At 33.5% G+C, this 22018-nt stretch overlaps 1 protein-coding gene across 1 annotated transcript in view; it reads right to left on the reverse strand.

Annotated features, from left to right (window-relative positions):
* The window catches only part of LOC124363270 (facilitated trehalose transporter Tret1-like), a 59587-nt gene extending 39631 nt beyond the window's left edge, over nt 1-19956 (reverse strand). Inside the window, exon 1 of the mRNA XM_046818479.1 lies at nt 19782-19956. Within this exon, the coding sequence (XP_046674435.1) occupies nt 19782-19786 (5 nt within the window). The 5' untranslated portion in view covers nt 19787-19956. The remainder of the gene's footprint in view (nt 1-19781) is intronic.
* Between the last annotated feature and the right edge of the window lie 2062 nt (nt 19957-22018).

Below are 22018 nucleotides of genomic sequence, written 5' to 3' on the forward strand. Positions count from 1 at the left end.
ATAATTTTTAGAATAGTACAATCAACTTGTTTTAAATTTTTTGTCTTTTTGCACATTTAATCCTATGTTATAAGATTTTATACTTGAAGAAGAGAGGAGACACAAGTTTTCGATAAATTGTTTTTCAGTTATTAGATCACATACAAATTGTGAATGTCCATAATCCACTTATCTTTTTTAATCATTAACAATGAAATTCAAATAAAGAGAGCATGTTTGTCGTTGCATACATACACAGCACAGAAGTTACAAGAAACCTAGCCTGTTCTGGATATTGATTATAACTTTTGCTCTCACTTGTGATTATTTAAAGGTCTATAATAATTAAACTTCATCCTACAACATTTGAGGGGGGGGGGGTGATAAAAAATTGTAATGTAATTGTAAATAGCTAGTGCCAGCCCTGCTGTGACCACTGATTATGATGTCTCGATGTAGTTTAGTGGGAGGTTGTGGATTAGGTATGTCATCAGCATTTTATTATATATTTTAGTTGGCAATATTTTCCTAGGCGATAATCCATCCAAGAAAAGCTACTTCTAGAACCAATTACACATTGATGCTGACAGATTAAATTTCAACAGTTATATTTAAAGGCACAACATTTAAGTCACTGCCATTGATTATATTCTAAGTATCCAGCATCATATATCACATAAGAACATTTACATAAATTTAAACATTAGGAAAGTGGGCTATAATCCAAGTTTAATCACTGTATGGAATTTTTTTTGACACTATAATTTCTAAATAGCTCATAAATAAATGAATTCAATAGGTTATCGAGTTCATGATTTTGTTTTAGCTTTTCTCTCACATCTCCTAGGTTAAAACGATTGAATAGTGGCCATTTACATTAATCTTGTCCAAATTTATTTCTTAATTCAATCAGGTGTCCCACAATGATCTGTTTTGGAGCTTCTGGTTTTTATTCCCTAAGTGTTATATAGCTAACTGAGGTAACGATTTGACCCTATGTAGGTCTAAATTGATATTTTACATGGATGGTAAGCTATCTATGAATTAAAAGCCTATCTCTCAAGTATCAGGAATTGTCAAACTGTAATAAAAATAGGTAGCAAAACTTTTAATATATGAAATGTTTTGATAGGATAAGTAAAACTTTTTTATTATGAAAAACTATAGGTAATTTGTTTACAACTCGAATTATTTTTCCATTTACTTCTGACAATAGCTTTAGATGGGCAAGTCTACTTCCAAACAATGCGTGTTTTGTGTTACAATGTTAAAGACACACAAGACTGCCAGATTAACAACTCTTTTCTAACCTATTCTCAAGATATAAATGAACACAATCTGTTTGACCATCTGAGAGGTTCCCATATACACATAGAGTTATTTAAAGAGGGCACCTACAGAACATGAAAGCTAGTAAATGCTGACCAGCATTGTAAAGGTATTTCACAAATAATAGGGGCAATTACTAAATCGGATCCGGAAATCAACAATGTTAAGTAGTTAAACGACCTTGAATTTACTCCACGATAATAATTAGCTATACAGTTCACGAAGGTATGCATAAACTGTGCTAGCTCATTATATATGTAGAAATAATGAAAAAGTTCCCATAAACATGGGTCCGGAAATGCTTTGTTAGCGAGGTACGTATAGCGAAATATTTCGCCAGGATTTCAGTTCACCATATAAAACGAGGTCTTCCTGAAATTATTGCAAGGTAGATTAAGGGATGAATTCACTCCTTCTTGAGGTTTTTGACCTGATAAATGAAATAAAACAGGCCCCGAATTGTAAGTTAAGAAATTTTTTAACAGTTCAAATGCAAGAAAATTGACTGAAAAACACACCTTTTCATCTTTGGACAACAATAACTCTGTTCACCAAAAACAGATCAAAATCATAAAGAGAATTTCATTCCGAACAAAACGGTGTAAATAAAGCACACAGAAAGCGAATAGGTGTTTGATTAAATGAATTTTTATTCTTTAATTACATGTTAGATTAACTTGTTTATAGTAAGCATTCTGGAACAACTATCAATCTACACACTTCCTTCTGCGTTAAAAACACAATCTATCCAAAACCACGATTTGGACAAACATTAATCAATACAAAGGACGTAGCCAGCGAGGAGGTTCAAGGGGTTGGGGGAGGTTCACCCTCCCCCCAAATATTAAGTTTTCTCAATTATTTTTTTTTGTAAACGATTATTATTATTTAAATAATTCAATATTACTGACATGTACTGCTGAAAGATCGTTCTCAACAAAGAACTTTTTAAGGAACAAAGTGGGGCCATACTCTCTGTCCACTACGGTAAAATATCAGTTGTCTGGACCCCCCCCCCCAAATTTCTTCCTGGCTACGTTCTTTATCTTAACTATGAAAATCAGCTTCCTTTACTCAATATCATACTCTTTTATTTATTTATTACCTTTTTTACAGATTTATATAAAACCACCAAATAAAAACAAAAGATAAGTACAATATAAAACAATAATTCAAAATTAACACGCTTATATTTTTATCATAACCTTTTTATTTTATATTCAATTTAATTTCATTGTTAAATACATTTAAAATTTAAGAGTTTTAAACATCAGAAGCCGTGCAGATATTTGTGTTTTTACTATATTAGCACTATTGTTGCGTTTACATGTTTAATCGGTTTTAATCGTTAATTCGCAACTGGAACCGAAAAATCAGTATTTTTCTTTTAAAGCATTTTATTATCACTGGTAAAAACGAGTTACTGGGGTTAATGAATTAAGTGTTTTATTAAGTAAAAGGGCCTCGCTGAAGTTGCTTGCAAAATTTTAAATCTTTAGCTTCTTTAATTCTTGAGATATGTTGGAATGTGTTATGCGCAGCCAAATTCCAAGGCTGGGACATGCACCATCATAAAAAGCATTCCTACCAATATAGAAATGAAATTTCATGCAAAATTAAAAGTTTGCGGGTGAAATATTTCTTGAGATACCTTACCGCATCATACATTCATATCATTGTTCATTAAGTTTGGTTTCATTGCAATGTTCATATATCAAAAGGTTTGGAGCGTTTCTGAGAGTATTACAACGCAAGAGTATTACAACCAATAAAGACCAATATAAAAAGTAATGAAGTCTCATGAAAAATTTCGAAGTCTATAGAGCATATAGTTTTCGAAATGTGGACATAAATACAGACAGAATTGAAAATTCTCCAGCCTCTCGAGTGACAGGTTTCGCTGAAGCTCAGCCAATGAAGAAATTGAATACTCAGATCAATTCAATCAATCGATTTCCGGTCTTTAATTTGAAGTGACGTAACCAGTGAGATGGAACCAGATGCATCGTTGATGGAACTCATTGATTGTAACAACATTGATGGCATTAACAGCTGGGACACATTAAAGACGATATGACAATAGAATACCACTATCGTTTGGCTAGACAGCACGAATTTCAACATTCTTACTGCAAAAGCTGACAACTAGTATAACTTCCGAAAGTTATGTTCCACGTCTTTATCATTGAATAACTCTACTGGTCAAATCAATTCTGTTATCAAATCCATCTAATTCAAGATTTCTTCTTAAATCTTTCTTTCATCAGACAAAGTCAGTGTCACGCAATTATTCCTCATACGGATAATGAGTTACAAAATCAAATCTTCCCTACATCTCTTTATTTTGTCCTCAAAACTGACTTATTTTAAAATTTAAATGAATTTTTTGGAGTTTTGGACGTACTCAAAAACTGCATGTATACTTTTAGGTTAGGAGATTTTTTAACCTTTGGATTTTAAATATTTTAGTGACATTTTAAAAATATGTCGCCTGTAGAACGCATAGCCTACTTCAGAAGTGTATTTAAAATTAGGAACGCTTAGGAAAAACCATGTTTAAACACCACAAATAAAGCAAGTTTGACCTGCAGGTATTGGACCATTTGCTGAACTGGGAGTGTGATGGGGTACACACACGCGTATACACCAAATAATTCCCATCTGCTCTATAAAAAGATATCTTCAAAATAATACAAAATAAACTTACAGGGTCCGTAAATGACGCCAAAAAACACTGTTAAAGGCAACAAAATGTACAATCCTTAGCCTACTTTATTCATTATCACGCACATTTTGGATTTCCAACCAGAGTCATACCTCCAAGATTGGGCATAATAATAAGATTTCCTGAAAACGCCTACCACCCCTCGTATAACAATAGAACAAATTATATTTTTCTTGCCTTCAAAAATGATATTTTAAAAGGCAGCGTGATCGGATTTGTTTTAAAAATAAAAGAACGATTGCATCCGAAAACCGACTCCACATTTAATGTAACTTGAACTTCCTGGTGGTAACAGGTAATTTTTGTGTGTTATGTGTTTTATGTGGTAATTACGGTATTCCGCAGGGAACACCTGTCAGCCAGGAATATTCCACGACACGATTACGTGACAGTGAATAATTAATTAACCTTGCGATAAGATAACAACAATAATGTTGCCACTGCTCTGCGGGATTACTCGAATTAATCTCTTTCTATTTTTAGTTAGAATTTGCAGAAGCGTACTCCTGCCTGACAATCAGGTCACAGCTGGCTGCTGGGATCTTTGTGGCACAATTTTAAATCCTTAATAATTCGTTTAACTCCTGTGTAATAATTTCAGCCTCTATGCAACAATAAGACAATTTCAGTGTTGTAGTATTAGTCAAAAGTCATCATACTGCGTAGTACTTTCAATGGTTGCTTTTATTATTAAAACGGAACTAACAATAATAAATAACGTACACCTATTTAGTACAAGTGTAAAAAAAACAAATTAAAAAATAAAAATCAAACACTTAAACACATTTTCAGTCCGTAACTATCAGTGAACTAGTTTTAGAATGAAATCAAAATAGTTTATGGTACTAGAATCGTTTTCACCAAGAATTTTATCATCTATGCACAATAACTTAAACCATATAAGGAATACTTATTATATACATAATTGTACACAAATATATAAATCCGTTACGCAGTTTTGTTCTGTGTGTTTTTTTAGAGCCGAGTTAATTGGCGGCCATCTTAATTTTATCTCCATGAGAACAACGTTAACCTTCAAACACCTTTAAGATCTTATTCTTTATGTGAAAGTTGAGTTAAGCTCCAGTTCACCTTCCTCTTATATAGTGTAGCGTCTGGAATCAAGAAGAAGCTCAAAATTAACTTGTTAATCGCTTCGACATCAGAGACAACCTAGACCACCAAGTATAGTGTAATCAATGAGAATACCTCTTCACATAGATTACACTATATTTTGTGATCTAGGTGTATCTGATGTCGAAGCGATGTAAGAAGTTCATTTTGAGCTTCTTCGTCGTCGACATTTTGTTTTTTAGACAAATATGACTCCAGATTTCGGGAGTCACGTCTACAACCGAGTTTAGTTCACTTCAACATTTTAAATGGTTACTTAAAATTAAAATATTTTGTATTTCATCGTTTGGATATAATAAAAAAAGTAAACATTTTACAAGAAAAACTAAAAAGCGATGCTTTTGCATATTAATAAAATATTTAAAATACGGTATATCTCATTATTCTACGGTCAAAAATAAGGACGCAAATGTGTTACCCCAAGTTCAATATTGTTATTATGAGTGACAAAATTACCAGATAGATGATAAAATCGTTATTTATTTCAGTATTACGAGCAGATTATAACTTCGTATTTTTAACTGAAGAAAACACATTTTCATGTAGGAAAACGTTTATTTATTTCGTTGTATAATTTAAAATTTCAGTTTTTCATACAAAGGAACTAATGTTGTTTCGTTGTTCATCAAGCGAAAGATACTGTGAACATCAATCCCATTCTTGACACGGTATTTTCGTTAATCTCATTGTTGTGGTGCGTGAGATATTGTAGGTTGACCGACTTTATACAGAGCCAATGATATCAAGTTGTAGATAAACCGAACTAAATATAAATATACTGCTGTGGTTTGTTTGGTATTTGTCGAAGCCTGCTCTTGCCTGTTGTTATCAGCACGATATGGCAACACTGTTCTGTCTTTACCGCAGCGCATAGCCTAGCTGCAGTAGTAGTGTAGTAAGTTTTGTTTACACCACAAAGTTCCACTATTTTCAGGTATTATCGGCATAAACATAGTTCAAAGAATCGAAGATGGATGTCTGCACGTAGCCACAACTTACATGTTAACAAATGATTTGGCTCAACGTACATAACCTATAAATGCGCGCGAAACAAAAGGGAACTGCTCCGTAGTTTCGGCTTGAGTGAATCTGTGTTGTATTTTTAGGTTAACTACCTGTTTTTCATGAAAACTAAATGCTTGATTCACAAACTGTAAATAATATTTACAATCTAATAAAACTTTTTGTAAAATAGGTATTGTGCTTTAATAACAATGGATAAACTACTAGTCAATAGTCCATTATTTATTGCGGAAACAAAACATGCTAAAATGTGGACATACGTAAAAACCACATTGAGTCATTTATACATACTTTTTGACCACTCATTCCGCATTTATCCATTGTCACTGAATTTGGGAGTCAGTGTTGTTACTAAGTCATACGTTAGAAACTCGTTAACATTATAAAATTCATTTAACGCTAAACAGCGTTTCAAACGAGTTTCAACGCCTTGATACATTTCTCAATTCATTAGGCAATTTGTTTAAAAAATAAACCCCTGCCTGTGAAGTGTTCATAAACCACCGTCCTGTGTCTCCCAGTTCGGTAGTAATCTCTGCCTCTAGTCTCGTATGAATGACAATGAATGCCTCGGCCCGTATTCAAGGCACGTTTTGACATACAATACAATGCTGTTTCCAAAATGTAGATTCTAGGGAGAGTCTACAGTTGCAACCTTTTGAAAATTGCAATAGACTATTTAAGACTAGTATTAAGTTTACTGAATCAACAAATTTGTGTATTTATTAATTCGACATTTTCTTTATTGACTTCAATTTTTTTCCAATTGCATAGAAAGAGCTTTATTATTCTTACTGTTGGTGGAAAGGTGGGGCTACGTCCCCAAAGAGTTGTAAGTGTATGTATGTATACGTGTCTTCTTTCTGTTCTTTATATTTGTATATATTAATACCCGCACCTGACAAAGAGGGTAGATTCCAATTCTCGAAACGCTGTGTTATACCTTTTGTTACATATCACGGTGGCAATGTCCGAAATCCTGTTATCCTTTTAAACCTTCCATTGTGCATAACAAACTTTAAACAAAGAACACTTGGGTGTTCCATCGTTGAAACTTGAGTGTTTCAACGTGATACGTTAAGTCAATGACGTCAAGTCTGAAGGTGGTAATCAGTCATATCCAAAAAGTTTAACTGGTGTGAGTGCTTTCTGCAGTATAATTACTGAAAAACGAAAGCATTCCCTAAATTCTAATTCTAATTCTAGAAAATGGGTCACGGCGCGTGCACGAAAACTCAGTATTTTTACTCTGCAATAAACCAGATGTGGACCTTGAGGACAAAAATTGTCAGACATTATACAACCAGCTTATATCTGCCTCGACACTGAACTGTCACAGGATATTTTGTCAACTTGCCTATAAATAGGCTAACAGTTTCCTTCAGTACAGATTATCCGTGAGCTGTCAATCCACATTCCGTCGAAGTGAGAAACTTTCATTGATTATATAACCAAATTAATATTAAAAATCACAGTTAACGATTTGATAATTTAATATTTTAATGTGTAACCTACATTTATTTGCAATAATCTAAGTTCTTTATAATACCACCCGGTGTACACTCTTTGGATTTAGACTTTTACCTATTTTTGTCTTTATAAATACAACTGCTATAAATAGAATTCAGGGCTGTCGTCAAAATCAAGTGGAACCAAATGCTGCAATGAACAGTTCCGCTGGCAGGAATCCACATTCAGGATGACCAAGACCTCGGGACGAAAATTCCCTCCGATATATATTTGACCTAGTATGATTCCTCATAACTACGGAAGATAGTACAGAATTAAGTGGTTTCACGATTTTATCTTCAGAGGCTGCGATTTTGTTTGAACCACAACACAATCCTGATTAACCCGACACAACAATAGGCTATAAACCAGTGTGTAGCTATCACCGTGACACTTTCGCTACGGTTTTATAGCCATTTGTTTTATTAAAGGTATGAAAAGCAACTTAACAGTTATGTTCGTCGCACATTACCGAAGTAAACAATGAGTCATTCGAGATAAACACGCTGCAGATAACAACATCACGTTTATTTGCGACAAGGTTCTTCCACTTCGGTGTAAATAATATAATAAACATCCCTCATTACCTTGGATCTTACTGACATTACAAACGAAGTAATGGGAAAGTAATGGGGTATTTAATTACTATCCTACATGAATATCCAATAAGTTGAATAAAGTTAAATTTAAAATATCAGGTAGCCACTTTTAATATTGTTTTTTTAGAATGATGCAAATATTGTTGGTAGCACAATTCAGCCTTAATTTACGTGAACATCTTACTGTAATTGTGGATTTCTACATTAAATCTTTTCATTCGTTTCCAAATAGTCTAAAACATGTCGTCTTGTTTCATAATGATAATTAATTATTGTATTTGTGTTCGTTTTCACACAAATTTTAAAACCCGAGGTATATGTTGAATATTAAAGTACTTAGGGAAATTAATTAAGTTAAAGCAGCACCAAAAAAAATATGAGTATAATGAATGGTCAACTAAAACCATTTTTTACATTATTTTATTTCCAGACACGTGTTTCGGTATTCAACCACCATCAGTGTGTACATTAACCTCTAAATACACATTGATGATGATTGAATACCGAAACACGTGTCTGGAAATAAAATAATTAAAAAAGAGTTTTAGTTGACCATTCATTATACAAATATAAAGATAACCCTGTAATGTGGAGTTAATAACATAAAGTTATTATTGTTTCCCTTTATTAGGGACGGAATAATTAGCTGAGCGTTAGCAAAGTTTATCATTCAGGGGGCATGCAAAATTTATTTCCTGGCAAGTTACACCAAACTACATTTCTATATGTAGGCTACATTTAGTTCGTTGATGGAAAATTGATTACCATGAAATTTGTCTGAGCGTTAGCAAAGCCCATAGCTCGAGAATGAAGTGAGCTGCAGACATGAAATGTAGCATGAAGCTCAGTTCTGTATAAGCATAGACAAAATCCTAATTCGTTGATGGTGTTTTTCCTACCATTGATTAGACTTGGCTGAGCGTTAGAGAAGTTTATCACTCACGGGACTAGCAAAATTTCTCTTCTGTCTGTCTGTCTATCTGTTCGCACGATATCTCCAGTTAGTTATGTTTCAATCTGTTTTTATTTCATCTAAACGTTCAATTGTTGTACGTTCAGTTGTACGTTAAGTTGCTGTACGTTCAGTTGTACGTTAAGTTGTTGTACGTTCAGTTTTTGTACCTTCAGTTGTTAAACGTTCAGTTGTTGTACGTTCAATTGTTGTACATTCAGTTGTATGTTCAGTTGTTGTACGTTCATTTGTTAAACGTACAGTCGTTGTACGTTCAATTGTTGTACATTCAGTTTTTGTACGTTCAGTTGTTGTACGTTAAGTGTTTGTACGTTCAGGTGTTAAACGTACAGTTGTTGTACGTTCAGTTTTTGTACATTCAGTTGTTAAACGTTCAATTGTTGTACATTCAGTTGTATGTTCAGTTGTTATACATTCAGTTGTTGTACGTTCAGTTTTTGTACGTTCAATTGTTGTACATTCAGTTGTACGTTCAGTTGTTGTACGTTCAGTTGTTGTACGTTCAGTTGTTGTACGTTCAGTTGTTGTACGTTCAGTTGTTGTACGTTCAGTTGTTAAACGTTCAATTGTTGTACATTCAGTTGTTGTACGTTCAGTTGTTGTACGTTCAGTTGTTGTACGTTCAGTTGTTAAACGTTCAATTGTTGTACATTCAGTTGTACGTTCAGTTGTAAATTCAGTTGTTAAACATTCAATTGTTGTACATTCAGTTGTACGTTCAGTTGTACATTAAGTTGTTTAACGTTCAATTGTTGTACGTTCAGTTGTACATTCAGCCACCTTCTACCGGTATGGACACGCTTCTCCAACAACTACTGAACCTATTTGAACCAGTTTGGGAGAAATGATAAGAAACTATAATCGTGTTTTATCAGATGTTATTTCTTTAGTTGATCAGTCAGTTTTCGGCCGTACATGTGATGAAGACGTGAATGGCTGTCAAATATGCCATTCACTGATAAGTAAGCTTAACAAAGTTGAAATTTGAACTTGATTACAATTTGAAATAAAGTAGGTGAAATTTGTTCTACTAATTTAAAATAATGCTCGTTAAATTTATACTAAATTAAAAACCAAATTCTTTATTATTGTAGTATTATGTACCAGAAATGGTGCGAAGGGTGGATTCAATGTGAATGCTGAGTTTTGCTCCAGATCATCTTCCTTTTCCACTATTAATTCCAGTTGAGAGTCCAGACGCTGTACTAAGAGGAAGGTGAACTGAAGCTTAACTCAGCATTCAGATTAAACCAAGAAATTCTGCACTAGTAAATTGTGTATCAAATCACGCAAAAATCCTCGCGATGATTTCTTAACGAAATTCGTCACAGGGCGCAAATGTTTCTGCTCTCACACGATTAGTAGCAAGAGGGTGGTATTTGTTAAAGCAACCAGATTTCTTTGTTACTACAGTTTTACTAACTCGGCTAAAACACGCTTTCTGGTAAGAACCCAACAATAAGCGCAGTTGTACGTGCATCCGGAATTGCAAACTGCATGTTCCCCATCGTTTTACAATTCTCATTATGATATTTAACAAAATGTACTTAAACTTGATTTGTTTTGTTTAGTATTTTATTAATTTCATTTGTGAAGGCACATGGTATAGCAATACATGGTCCAACAATGGCGGATATATCAATATTACATTTGACTTTTACTGTACAGTAGTCAAACGAATTCCCGACTGACTTTTACTGTACAGTAGTCAAACGAATTGCCGACTGACTTTTACTGTACAGTAGTCAAACGAATTCCCGACTGACTTTTACTGTACAGTAGTCAAACGAATTCCCGACTGACTTTTACTGTACAGTAGTGAAACGTATTCCCGACTGACTTTTACTGTACAGTAGTCAAACGAATTCCCGACTGACTTTTACTGTACAGTAGTCGAACGAATTGCCGACTGACTTTTACTGTACAGTAGTCAAACGAATTCCCGACTGACTTTTACTGTACAGTAGTGAAACGTATTCCCGACTGACTTTTACTGTACAGTAGTCAAACGAATTCCCGACTGACTTTTACTGTACAGTAGTGAAACGAATTCCCGACTGACTTTTACTGTACAGTAGTGAAACGAATTCCCGACTGACTTTTACTGTACAGTAGTGAGACGTATTCCCGACTTGTACTATAAAGCGCGTCTGAGGTCAGTAATTAACTGCACCGATAAATATTACTACAGCCCACCTACGCAGTAATAGTAGTGAGTGAGAGTGTCATGATAGGCTATCATAGTTAAATCACGAATTTAAAACTTCAAATGCTTCTAGTGATTTACAAGTCGTAATGTTTATTATCAACGCTCTGATAAACACATCCGGAACGCACCGGAAGTACCACAATCTCGCACTAATTTTCACTGACTTTCTTCACAGTATGTCTTAATTATTCACCCTACAACAACTCCTTCACTTATTTGTTGCAACTTTTGTGAGCGCAAATAAAACCTTGTCATATATTATGAAAATGCAAGAAGTGGTTAAGCTGCTACCCCTAGAGGAATTTCAAAACCAATTCCTAAACTGTTTTATCAACATTAGTACAGAATCTGAAAACGTGTATCCTGCTAAAACTTTTTATGTATGATTTAAATAAAAGTAACATAATTCAGTCCACACTATTTCTGTCTAACCCTTTATAATGTCCCTTTATAATGAGGCATAGTTTAGTGTTTTCCTACCATCGCACTTATTAACAATTAACGAGTTACATCTCACTTTTGAGCTCAAATTAGGCATTTAAGGAATAGTGATGATTGTAAGAGAATTAAATGAAAAACAAGTATGAAAATATATGTACCACTAAATTTTCTCTCCAGTATTTAGCTTTTTATACTTTAAAAGTACACTAAAAGGCGTGAAAAAATATTATCAGAAAATTCCCGATGATTATTGACAAACTGATGGCGAAATGTTGCCAAAAGAGCTACAATGGGCTTAAGAAAGCATTTTAAAATAGGGGTTGTATCCATAATATTACTAAAAATTAACAAAAATTTAAAAATTATTATTGAAATGAAAATTTTAGAAACAGTCCACAACAAGATGAACCGTGTATACTTATAATTCGAGAGAAAATAATAATGAATTTCGCATGTATGTTACTCCGGCTGTTTTCATAGTTTTTAAACACTAAAATAACAGTTCATATAGATAGAAACCCCATTATTATATTTTATGAATATTTTTAATGTTGAACATACCGACTATTAATACTACAAATAGAGAGGATTTTCAACGAAAATTATAACAATTAATTGTAAAATACATTCCAATAGACATACATTAAGATATCACGTCCGATAAAATGATTAATAGACCAGACAATCCAATCTAGAAAACACCATAAACTTTAATAAGCCCTTTATTTGTTCCAATCAATGAATCAACAAAGATCCGCCTGCTTGATTAATTCAGACTGTCCAGAATCCACAATCTAAATTACGTAATACAGAACAATAGCTCTATTCTCTATCATTGCAATGTTGCGTAAACAATTCCGCAGAACGATTAATGCCTCGACATAGAGGTGGACAAAACAACAAAACAAAGACCAATAAGTTATCACTCACACAGTATCTCACGCGCGAGAACGTACTTGTTTACCAATACCTGTCTCCAGATAGCGCGAGTGATCTGACATAACCTCAAAGTCTTTGTGCGAATAGTATTTCGGTGGTATGGTTGCCAGCTGACTAAATAGAAGACAATTTAACAAAGGAAACAGAAAAAATGCTTAGTCCCGTTAGTAGTTGCAATTTTTCATCAAACACCAAATTATGGACTTTTAAGTTTGAAAATAGTGGTTCTAAAATTCGCAGCACAATTTAATCTACTTTATAATAACTTATAGCTATGATACGTTTAGTTTGAGGTTAGGTAAAATATACATAATAAATGCAGTTTTCTTCAATTAGTGTTGGTTATTCTTACGAATAAAATTGTTTGTATCGATAGAAATTTCACGTAAATTTGTGAATGATTATCAGTCTGGACCTTAACTGTAGTTTGCACATTTTTCTAACACACTCTCGCATTATAATTGAGAATAGTGATTTAATGTCTTATCAGGCGGGTTGAGGAATTTGATTTGCTTTCCTATGGTGTTTTAAGGGACATATAATTTGCAAACGCAATACAGGTATGCAATGCTTCTTCATTCAAAGCTCTCCACTACTAGTGATTCAAATTTTGTAGTTTTTCTTTTATTTAATACGTTAAATGTCTCAGATGACTGGCGCGCTATAATTATAGAGTACATAACCTTAACAAACTTTTAACAGAAAACGTGCAATTAAAAGTGTAATAGTATTTCTATTGAACTTGTTAGTATGGGTGATAATAATAGTATGGGAATAATGACATAAAATATAACTAGACAAACATGTCCATGGTTTGGAACCACATATGATACTACTTATTATTGGACCATAACATTAATGAGGATGTTGCACTCAAATTTTGACTTGGAAATTAGGTAATGTGATAAATTCAAATCCCTTTAAGATAGAAAACATAAATTTTTATCACTACGAGTGAAATTAAGGGCATTGAAACTGAGAAGTTTTTGACAATTCTTGTAACCAGTTGCAAATAAAAACGTCTGAAGATAAAAATGTTAAATTTTTAAAGTATGTTCATGCGACATACTTCAGGCAGTGACAGTTTTATTCAAATATGAGTAAAGAAAATTGAATTTGTATTATTAAGTAAAATTTAAGAGAATTATATAATTTTTAATATTTAACTCTTAACGAAATTATATTTTATTTGTTGTAAAAGAACATGCTGTTAGTATGTTATGTTATTGTGTGTTATAACATACTGTAGCAATTGAACAGCTGTTTTTACTTGGATTTAATTACAAAATTGCCCAAATTTTCTACTTTAAAAATCTGTAATTTTTCGTGGAGTAATACACAAATCTTCTACATTTTCGGTATTCAGGGAAATGAGAGTATGGATTTAACATATTTAATCCTCCATAATAATATTTAATAGATTAAAATATTTTCTAGCTTAGAATTGATTGCCTTTACTCCATTAGGTTTCATCGAGGAGTGACTAATTTATACGTTCAAGCTCTTCACATCATGGGACGTAACATTTTATAAAGTAACTAGCGGGCCCGGCGCGCTTTGCTGCGCATTTCAATAATTTTTTGCAAAAGTTGCCCGCGGCTTCGCACGCAATTTCCCGTTGAAAACAGTACACTATATTCACTTATTCTTTTTCTATCACATTCTAAACATTGCTGAGATAATTGATAGTCGTTCCATCGTGAGCCTCTTGGGCGTATTATGAAGGTATGTACCATATTCCTGCCTCTATCTAGCTGTTACCCACGGCTTCGCACGCAAATCTTAAGAACCGAAGTCCTTATATTACTTAGTAAATTTTTTTTTTACTATAATAAATTTTAGATTAAATTAGTTATATCTCCGATGCCACGATTGAGCTTGCTTTGTTGTCTCGATCGAGAGAATATGTACACACGGAGTTTTGAGAACCATACTTCTGTCAAAAAAAACAACTAAGGTTGATTTTATAACATTCTTTATATTTGTAGCCAACGTAAGATAGTAATTATGATATCTGCATTACTCTTCTGATCAAGCATGAGCATGGTTTATATTAAATAAATATTGCAGTTAAAGGTGAATTTTTACGTCAAATTTGAATTGTATTATCTGGATAGTAAAGTCTATGTTTAACAGTGATTGCAAAAACAGTTTAAACAAAATTTGTCGTTTCTCTTAAGCTTACTCTATGCTTTAAAACTATAAGTGTAATATATGTTTACAAAGAACAGCTGATTAAAAATTTGAAAAGACGTTAACATATGTTTGCTGCAATGCATTTCTTATGGGTATTTCTGTAACCAGTGGGGCGGAATCCTGAATCGGGAAAGGGATGGGCATAGCTTATAAACCTTCTCCGTGGAAAAATACATATACGTACAAATTTTCATCATGATCGGTCCAATAGTTCACGATTCCATAAAGGACAAACATACAAACATTCATTTTTATATATATAGATTTATAGAATAAAATAACTTATAAATAATTGTGACACATTATTACACAAAGTGGAAAATCTTTAGTTATATTGTTAAATGTGATCCAGTGAACGTATTTCTACGCAGATGCCCTCATTTACAACTACGGTTGAAATAGCTGCTTCAAAAATGCAAAAGTTGACTATTCGTGTTGATAAATATACAAATATTTTTGAGTTTTTAGAAAACGTTGAATGCTTATCACAACAAAAATTCGATTTCGACAATATAACAGACAGTGGAAAATCACGTTTAAGATAGAATTGTAGAACTACCCATATATTTCGCCCTTATAACCCACTAAAAACACAAAAATCCAACTATTAAAAATAAAGGCTGCACTGAACCCAACATTAGTGCGATAGTAATCAATGTATCGAGATATGCCATACGTACTTAAATATTTCCTTATTACTTACTTACTGAATCAATTATATTATTTTACTATCTCTACATAGGGTAATAATTAATGTTGAGTTTAATTCCAGTTCACATTCCTCTTAGTGCAGCATCTGGAATCTGACGCTGTCACAGACTTGACTCCTGGAATCTGGACTCATGTTTGACAAAAAAGATCCGAAAATGTCAACGACGAAGCTCAGCATGAACTTAGTGTAATCTAGGTGAAGATGAATTCTTATTGTCTCATCAGGTGCACAATTGGAAAGAGCTAGAGTTGAACCCAACATCCAACCCTTCCAAGAAAAGCCACGTTAAATGTATGTGTTATTCCATGTTATTTTGGGTGTGTTCAGATCAGATTCCAAAGTCGAGAAGGCGATAAACTTGTGAAGCTGTATTGTTGTTATTAAGCGAAGCATAAAATCTGTATTGATAAAAACCACACGCTTAGCTCTCAGCTGGCTAGTGGAGTGAAAGACACTGCTCAAAGCGACCAACCGAGTGGCTTATGAAATATTCATACCCCAATACACTTTCCATCAACAACTGCGAAACCAGCCGTGAGTCTTCAACCAAGCTTATATAGTAGGCAAGGACACCAGTTATCGACCGCTAAGATAATCCAATATATCTGCCAAAAAACGTCTAGTTTTACCTTTTGGTACAGACTTTGATTTTTAACTAACCCTTGTAATCAATTTAATCTTTCATATTCCTAGTTGGCAAGTACCTCCTCCGAATCAGGAGGTACAAATACATGAACCTTAAAATAACTTAATAAATATTAAAGTTATTTTTTTTCATTGTTAATGGCGTTGTGTGATTTGAAAGAGTGACGGGATTTGGGACATTTACCATCGTTGTTACAACAATAAAACACAACGTTTCGATTATTGTGTTCTATCATCTTCATCAGGTGCCATAGAAACATTCAGGCAGACGGTTATACAAGCACAGCAAATTAAAAACTAAATAAACCAAAACGAATATCTCGACTAGGGAACTATAACAAATTATGAAAACCTTTTCGTTGTACAATATTTTCTTTCAGTTATATTTTGGCGAGTTCGTCGCCATAACTTGTTCAGTTTTTAGTTTTGTGTCTTTGTTTAACTGTACGCCTTTTTGATTTCTATGACACTTGAAGAAGCGGCTAGTTCCCAATCCTCGAAAAGTAATGTTTTTTTAACAAACTGTAAAATATCTTTACTTAGTGTCAGTTGTTACTTCACCAACATTCACTAACTTACTTCAGTCACATATTATAAGAATAGTAGCTATGTAACATTCTGACTCAATAATCCATGCATATACTGACATAAAAGATTCCACTCCCCCCCCCAAATCAGGATGGATAATAGACAAAGGGATTCAACTAATTGAAACGATAAGATGGGAGTCCTGATATGTATTTGCTTAGATATGGTTATTAATCAATATTAAAGGATTTTTAGGATTTATTTATCTGCGTATTTATCTTCGATTTTATATTACATCAATCAGGGCGATAATTCTTCATACTAACTTTTGTGTCAACAGCTTTAACCTCATTACCATTTCTATACTTAGATATTTTAGCATACAATATTCTGTACAAGTCAAGTGTCCGTTTTCTTGGCACAGTTTCTTCACGCCTTGCCAAGTTTCCGCGGAACGAGGCTAGACCTTTATAATAAATTCCGCCTTCTTGACACTTTTGCCGTAATATTACAGAAGCGTTACGTCATGCATGCACGGCAAACCCGTTTTGAACTCTGTTCTTCGCGATTCGCCTACGTTTTCGCTAGAGAAACCCGAGGAGAAAACTAACGTTCTATCGTAGACAACTGTCGCCAAGGTCGGATCTCTATTTGATCAGCGCGGCGTTTGACCTTGAGATCACAGATCATCATTAGAGTGCCGGCGATCATCGAATAATCAGGTGCAGGTAATTAATTCCTCGCAATCGGTTAATCCGGAACCAATAATACTCGGTTATCTGATAGTATTAATAGCTCTGGATTGCAAATTGGGTTACTGCATTCGTGGCAGTCTTTAGATAAGTGTCTTAAGATACTTTAATGGCGATCACGACAGGTTTACAACATCCATAAAGTCCTTAAAATGTAGATAAGAAAAACCCATTACTGATATGTTAGCCATTAAACCAATTCAAATAACGGTGTCGAAATTTAAAAATCCCTGAAAATTACAATGTGAAATAAAGTTTAAAAATTGCCTATTATTTATTTTTATTCAATGTCACCAAACTATTCGTATCTTTTAAGCAAGCAAGAAGAGGTTATATTATTGTTAGCCTGAAACTAAAACTAAGGTAATACAGAATTGTAATTTGATCGTGGTAAATAAATATCCCTTTAAAAGAATCCCATATATCTGAATAATTTAGAAATTATTAAACTAGAGTTGAGGCTAAATAATGATTGTGCATTCGTATATACTTAATTAAGAAAATTCTATAAAAACATGGATTAGAGTTTCACAATGAAATTATGAAATATAATTTACGTTCAAATGAATGATGACTGATTCATATGAATGTCCGTCAGCAAAGACAGACAATATCTGTTTGACATATAATAGTACTGATTTATTTGTAGCGTAAATTCATGTGATGCAAACAGTACTATCTATTTCACATCAAAGTTTGCCATTAATATAACCATCTCAAATGGACACAATACAAATTACTTCAAAAAGATAAAACCGTTTTATATTATTGTGTGTCACAATTTACAGTAGATTCGTAAGAATAGTGTTAAATTACAAACAGTTTTCCACTTATTTTTGGTCGACGAGTTTTGGGAAAGTCTCGTTTTAAAAGTAGTCAAGGCTATCTTTATGTCTTAGATGTTACTAGTATCCTCTAAATGTTATTACTGTTAAATTAAAAGTTGTTTCAACGCTTTATACTTATATTGTATCGCTTACCAATAAAACACTGCATATTTACAAATTCCCAAAGACATCTGAATGAGCTGTACTTCGAGTATGAGAAATATTCCAATGATCCGAAGTAAGGGAGAAAATATGGTTTATTGTTTCAAGTTCCAGTACAGTCTGTAGTTAATGAACATTGTGAATGTCTGTTATTTTTAATAGATGGATATTTTAGTGTTATTAGGTACAACGTAAACTATAACATTATTTTATAGCAATTTTTGTTTATAAATTTAATGAAGGGTATTTACTTTTAAAACTTGTGTAAATTGTGTAACGTGATATCGGCACCTGAATTAACATAAAAGTCCAAAAACTTCAAATTTAAAACCTGAGAAAATATTAATGCTGCATATGTAATTCTGGCTGCCATTTCTGGCTACTAAAACTTAACTTATATAATCTCCCTAGTTATCCAACGCACTGCATAGACTATGTAATATAATTTAAACCAATAATAATAGTTACAATATAAACAGGTATCAATATTAAAATTGTACAAATTGCAAGATAAATTAAATTATAACTGTATAAATGTAAGTGCAATAAAAAGTACAATTTTAGAGGTAAAAATTCAAAATGTTCAGTGATTACAAAATGTTAAAAACTGCCAAAGTCTAGATAATTTATTAGTTCTCTAGTAGTTGCAGAAATTGAAAAGATTTATTTAACTGTGATCATTATGAGTTACATGGTTATCTATTCAGGAATATTTAAGAACGAATGCCTTATTGTGTACATTACTTTATTTTTATGCAAATTGATAATTTAAAAATCGTCGATTAAAAAGCATTTTTATACGAGCAGTTTGTTTAACACGTGGAAAGATTTTTAAACTAGAAGTTTCGATCACTGCTTCTAAAACGATCAAGCTTATGAATACATTTTGAATATGTATCAGGCGTAATTATGAAGTAACTGATTCATATAAAACAAAAAGATACGTTAAACTTAACCAACAAAACGCAGCTTGTATAGTAGGTGGTATATTTAAATTCCGAAATCTGCACTGTTGCTAGCAGAATACAAGTTGTAACAATGGTGGATCCAGAACAAAAAACACAAAGAGTACAAAGCTTAGAACCAAAACAGAACTCACCTCATCTTGTGAAAAATACGAAGCCTTAGTAAACGGTGTGTAACAAATTAACCTATGAAAACTAACCGCTTATAAACTACACAGTAATAAATACACAGTGAATACAATGTCGACCACTATTGTGTCCTCCAGAAACACCGCCCCCACACCATGTTCGCACGTGCACTGGGAGACGCGCGAGTGCAGGAGCTTATATACCTGGCCAGTGCGCATGCGCCGAACAAGCGCCTTATCATACTGACCTTCGATCCGCCCGCCTTGCTCCAGCTGATCAGCTGTTCGCTGTTTACAAGCCATCACTGTCACCAGGCGCACGGCACGATCGATCGACGGTTTGTTCAGACATGATATAGCAAACTGACAGGCGTGTATTGTGAACGTGTTTGGTGTGACATGATAAATGCATCTCATTTCAGCGCGTACATAGAATGAGTGTGGATGCACTGTGTAGTACGCGGGATACGATGAGTCATTTCTTGAAAGGGTTAATCGTACTTTAAAAAACAGCGGCCATATTTAGACGCGAGTCACTTGGTATAAAAAATAAACCTGTTAAAAAATATGGTAAAATCAATTAAAACAAACAGAAACGTATCATATTATCGTGAAAAATTCACGATATGATACAACCACATTAACGAATATGAACCTACTTAAAAAAATAATATAAAATAATTATATTGCGTACAGCTTGTGTTAAATTTTTCGCATTAAAAATACAAAATAATTACATGCGAAATAGTCTGTAAGAAATCCATAACACACATAGAGTGGTGAATTGTCAGACTCATTATAATTTCATATTAGACTCTTTGAATACGTATTTCAAAATAATTTACCATTCTTCAGTAGGCCACGGCGTGCAAATACAAGGGGCATGGAACTTATTAATTTTCACTCATGAAAGATTCATTATTCATTCACAGACTACATCATTCATGAGTACGTGAAAGAGGCCCCACAGAGGTGCACGTGTGACATCTAAAACTCTTATTTCATCCGTGTAACAACTTTTTCTATCCTAATTTAATTTCTTATAAACTGTAAAATCCTCCCTTACTAGGCATATGGAGTTTTCGTTTCCTACCGAATTAAAATTAAAATTTTAATTTTCCACCTTGTTTGAAAAAAGATATTTCTGAGTTTAATTGTGTTTCTTTGTAAAAATCGAAACCAGTCATATATAACTTTAAATGTAACAATGTCTATGCTTGATACCCCGTGTTCAAACGTAAATATAGAAAAAAACCATAAAGTCACAATTTGATAAAAAAAAGTAGGAGTACACCAATACAAGTAATAAGATTCGTTAAGATTGTATACAAAATTTCCAATCTACAGATCTTTTCTTCTGATAGACTGACTATACGGGTTACCATGTCATACAACTGTACTCGGTTTGTTTCCAAATTCTCTAAAGTAATAAATCCAATGTAAAAATTTTCGCTAACGCTCAGCCAATTCCCATGCACCACAATTGAACTCGATGTTGCTTATATATAAATGAAGCTATATGCCAAATTTCAAACCTGTAGGTTAGTGCGTTCTAGAGATATCGTGCGGATGCTTCACTAACGCTCAGCCAATTCCCATGGAGTGACATGCACCACAATTGAACTCGATGTTGCTTATATATAAATGAAGCTATATGCCAAATTCCAAACCTGTAGGTTAGTGCGTTCTAGAGATATCGTGCGGATGCTTCACTAACGCTCAGCCAATCCCATGGAGTGACATGCACCACAATTGAACTCGATGTTGCTTATATATAAATGAAGCTATATGCCAAATTTCAAACCTGTAGGTTAGTGCGTTCTAGAGATATCGTGCGGATGCTTCACTAACGCTCAGCCAATTCCCATGGAGTGACATGCACCACAATTGAACTCGATGTTGCTTATATATAAATGAAGCTATATGCCAAATTCCAAACCTGTAGGTTAGTGCGTTCTAGAGATATCGTGCGGATGCTTCACTAACGCTCAGCCAATTCCCATGGAGTGACATGCACCACAATTGAACTCGATGTTGCTTATATATAAATGAAGCTATATGCCAAATTTCAAACCTGTAGGTTAGTGCGTTCTAGAGATATCGTGCGGATGCTTCACTAACGCTCAGCCAATCCCATGGAGTGACATGCACCACAATTTAACTCGATGTTGCTTATATATAAATGAAGCTATATGCCAAATTCCAAACCTGTAGGTTAGTGCGTTCTAGAGATATCGTGCGGA

The sequence above is a fragment of the Homalodisca vitripennis genome, chromosome 5, assembly GCF_021130785.1.
Source record: "Homalodisca vitripennis isolate AUS2020 chromosome 5, UT_GWSS_2.1, whole genome shotgun sequence".
In the NCBI taxonomy this organism is placed as follows: Eukaryota; Metazoa; Arthropoda; class Insecta; order Hemiptera; family Cicadellidae; genus Homalodisca; species Homalodisca vitripennis.